The sequence below is a fragment of the Cryptotermes secundus genome, unplaced genomic scaffold, assembly GCF_002891405.2.
Source record: "Cryptotermes secundus unplaced genomic scaffold, Csec_1.0 scaffold2344, whole genome shotgun sequence".
NCBI lineage: Eukaryota > Metazoa > Arthropoda > Insecta > Blattodea > Kalotermitidae > Cryptotermes > Cryptotermes secundus.
This window is the reverse complement of record NW_019727129.1, coordinates 92921-97384: the sequence shown is the minus strand read 5'-3', so window position 1 is coordinate 97384 and position 4464 is coordinate 92921. Positions and strand designations below refer to the sequence as shown.

General features: G+C 36.0%; 1 protein-coding gene across 2 annotated transcripts in view; it reads right to left on the bottom strand.

The window, feature by feature from the left end:
• Positions 1–635: 635 nt before the first annotated feature.
• LOC111864555 (putative E3 ubiquitin-protein ligase UBR7) overlaps positions 636–4464 on the bottom strand; it is a gene marked incomplete at its 3' end in the record, with an annotated part of 8194 nt that continues 4365 nt past the window's right edge. For both annotated transcript variants that reach the window (XM_033751479.1, XM_023851892.2), the window contains 3 exon segments: positions 636–733; positions 1276–1498; positions 3063–3212. In XM_033751479.1, the coding sequence (XP_033607370.1) occupies positions 636–733; positions 1276–1498; positions 3063–3212 (471 nt within the window).

Sequence of the window (4464 nt, the reverse complement as noted above, 5' to 3'; positions counted from 1 at the left end):
TGAATGAAATGAGTACATCAGGATAGCCAGTGTCCTAACCAAGATTCAAACCTAGCACATCCCAAATACAAGTCTAGAGTTACTACTATGTCAGCCAAGCTGGTCTAGACATCAGAGTATTAACATTAATTTCAAAGATGTATATGAACTGGGCTGAAACACAGCATGATCATGTCCAATGGTAATGCTTGTAACATTCAATTATCAGACTCAGTCACTAACAGTAACAGAATGTGACACTATTAAAAATTATTTTTTTTATTTATTCATACTCATTTAAAGCTGCAGTAACCCAGACTATACAGCACTGAATATCAAGAGAGTGAATAATGAATTTGACAAGATATGGAAGGAAGTAGCCATGGCCCCATTTAAGATCAATGCTGGCATTTGCATGGAGGAATTTGGGGGGGGGGGAATTTCAAGTGAATTGGTGTCCAAGCCAAGACTGAAACCAAGCATCCCAAAATACACTTCAGAAGCATTACCACTTCAGCCAACTTACTCAGTACAAATTACAAGAGGGACAATACATTACGCAAGCAATATGGAGTATCTTTCCAATGTACGGAAAACGTTTTGGTACCAAAACTGTATTAGAAATGTGTAGCAGGCAGAAAGTGATGCATAAATACCTGACATGAATCACATCTGCACAAATATTTTCTCCAGCCATCTGAGAAGAATACTGCTCCATGTCCAACAACTGGGTTCAGTTCCTTCAGCAAACATCCTGAACCAGTAAAAAAAGTAAAAAGTAAAGCTTTCCCTGTACCAGGTCATCAAGGCCCATACGGTTGTGAGATGTTGAGGGTCCCACATTATCTAGACAATCGGCTCAAAGATGGCAGTAAGGTTGTCAGCCTTACGCGCCGGCCACGCTTTACTCCCCAGGTACCAGAACAATCAAATGCTTAATTCACCTCATTAAAATTGTTCTCATGATATAAAATTCATTGTTATTCTGTTTCACTCTACACACAATAAATATTTGTGGGCTTGGGAACATCAGTAATACATGAAAGCATTATTTATCACTAAGTTAAAGGTGTGGGAGTCTTCACTCCACACATCTGAAAATGAAATATCAAAGCTAATATACAGACCTAAGCAAGGTAACAGAAAAAATTAGGAAAATACAGAATACACTTCACAGATATCATCGCGATAAAATCAGGAACAGTGAAATGAAGTTACACATGTAATATGATGATAAACATACAAACTTCTTTGCGATTATACGAATCCTGTGTAAAATACAGCATATGAATTTACCTCTGTCCTCAGTTTTCATTATTTTACTTCTGGTGTCCTCAATTTTAATCTCATTTACATTTTCCCCAGCGTCCGCTTTTCCATTGCAGACTTCCACTTTTATCACGCCATCTTGATCAGGTATCTCTCTCTTATATTGCCATAAGAATGTATGCTTCTCCATACATGACCCACAAACCATCTCACCATAGTCATGAAGTGTAGGCACGTTGCTTCCCAAATGCTGCAATCAAAACATACAGCACATAACTACCTTGTTACACACAGAAGACTGTTCAATCAATTGGGACTTGCATAAGAATGCTGACTCATATCATAAGGCTCTGATATGTATGTGTAGTTCCGCAAGAACTTCTGAAGAAATGGACTGACTTTCATGGTACTTGGTACAAACTAGAATAAGTACAGGAAATCTACCCACACGACACCAGAATGTGGCAAGCTAGGCACCTAACCTTCCAACTATGGATTTTTTTAAAAGCTCAAAATTGAAACGATAAACACAAAATATTAATCTCAAAATTTCCATTTTAAGCATTCTCCCACCAAAAATAGTGTGATCAGTAAATCAATCTTGAACAGTTTTAACATAAGTCTGTACACAAATATCCTGGTAACAGACTTTTGTTATTTGGTTACTGAACTGTTGCAAGTGGGATGATGTATTGTACCTGTGTGATTGTGACTTGTATCAAACCTGTAGGTAGTTGTACTCATGTACAATATGTATGTTATATTAATATGTAGTTATTGACTTCGTCTTTTATCCGGAGGTTGTATCACCAAATATGGATTCTTGGAACAAATAAATTGATTGACTGTTATGCTTTTCTGCTGAAAATAACTTACAAATATTCTAACATAAAAGTGACAACCAACCTCAGACATGGATGGACATACATACATACGTTTCATTTCACAAGTCCAAATCAAATGGACGTGAAGGTCGTCATATCAAAAAAACAAACAGACAGATAACAGAATAATTAAAACTGTTTATGTTATGCTCCAAATATTCAGGAACTGTATAAAAGGAATTATTCATAAGATATAAATACAGCTTATTTTTAAAACTAATTCTATCCTCTTTAAGGTTTTGAATGGTTATAGGCAACAATCTGCTGAATAGTTTAATAGCAGTAAACATAGTACCTTAGAATTATTCCATATTTAAGAATAAAGTGGTAATAAGAAAAATACACCATTCGTAAAATTCTTTTACTCATAAAATAAGATAAACTCCTAATTACAAAAATAGCTGAACTAAGTTTAGAGAGAATATACTCTACATGACTCCTCCAATCCAAATTCTTATAAATTTGCAGACCCAAAAATTTTATCACAGGAACTTCATTTATAAACAAATTCCCGCTAGCAACTGCCAGACAATACAAAATATAATATGGATATAATGAATTAACCACTGCCACAAACCTTTACAGTACATGGTAACTAAATGATAAACAGTACTGGAATTGTAATGTATGAGTGTCGTAAGAGGCTTGTTAAGACTTCTTCATGACTTGAGATGTTAGAAATAAGGTTCTCAAGATGAACTATTTTCTATTTTCCATAATTGATGACATATTTGATAGAATTTACTTTAGATTATTGTATTAAAGATTTCTCTTCATCAACTACATCTGTAAAGAACCAAAATCCATGGCCCCTATACTTTCTCTAAGAACTATCCACTGAAACTAAAAGCACAAGTTCTGTAACGCACTACAGTATCACACTGGAAGCAAGTGAACAAGCTTGTACATCAAGCACACATGCAGACTCACCCTTCCATGGTACCAGTCTTCACATACAACACACTTAATCATTTCATCATCAATTACATCTTCAGGATCAGGATATGGGCGACTGCAAGTACAATACACTCCACGGAAGTTTTGGTTGTAGCTGTTTAGCTCATTCACGGCACTTTTGTTCTGAAACCATTCGCAAAACACCTACTTCAGCATACTGCATCGCAGCAGCCTGCTCCACTCTTCCATTTTATTGTAATCTTATTTTACAGTCTTATATTCAACTATTTAACTCAAAAAACTTTAAAATTTTTAAGTTTTAGCTTAAAATGGCCAATATGGCCATCATCAGGTGTCAGACTATATCTAATGGGAAACTGCTGCTTTCTGTGTTGCCGCTATTACATGTTTAGGTCCCTCGGATGCGTACGTGTGTTGTAGTTAGAGCATCATGCATCTTCCTGCTGAGTTCATTGCTGTGTGCCTCGTTCTTGAATGAAACTTCAGCAGTTTAGACTACAGGCGTAGCAGACCTGTCAGTCTAAGGATAAGTCAAACATATCTGATATGGTGACCAGTTACATGTTTGCACAGTGTCATAACCTACTGTGTAACTGGTGGCATACCTAAATACTTTCTCATCTTATTTTAGATCATGCAGTGTAGTATTGTTATTTAAAGATATCTTGAAAGAGGCATGTAAAGGAGCAAGGAAAGGAATCACATCTGATGTAAATAAAACTTGACTGTGTTTATATTACAACCCTGTTCCAGTCACACAGCAGACTCAACAGAAAAACATGACTTACTCTGTGGAATCTCATAATACAGACACAAAATCAAGGACACATTCATTCCACAACATGAAGGCATGCTGCAAAAAAAAATTTTTTTATCTAGCCATTGCTTCATTTTTTGACATTCATAACAAACTGCTTCTTTCAGTTTTTCATATATAAGATTTTTAATCACTGTCCAGTGTGATTGATAAAAGTTGTTTTTAATTTTTCATCCTTTGCATGTTTCGGTCAAAACGACCATCTTCAGAAGGATACATGTCTATGACATGGTAACAGCAGTTTCCGTATGTGCTGATAATACCCTTCCGAAGATTGGGTAGCTTGTTAACAGATGCTGGAAGGTGTACTTGTGAAATTAAATCCAGGATTGCCATGGCAAAAGCTGCATTTAGCAAGAAGAAGAATCTTTTTACCAGCAAATTGAACTTAAATTTGAGGAAGAAACTAGTGAAATGCTACATTTGGAGCATAGCTCTGTATGGGGCTGAAACATGGACACTTAGGGCAGTAGATCAGAAACATCTGGAAAGTTTCGAAATGTGGTGTTGGAGAAGAATGGAGAAGATCAGTTGGACCGATTATGTGAGAAATGAAGAAGTGTTAATTAGAGTCAGTGAGCAGAGGAATATCCTACA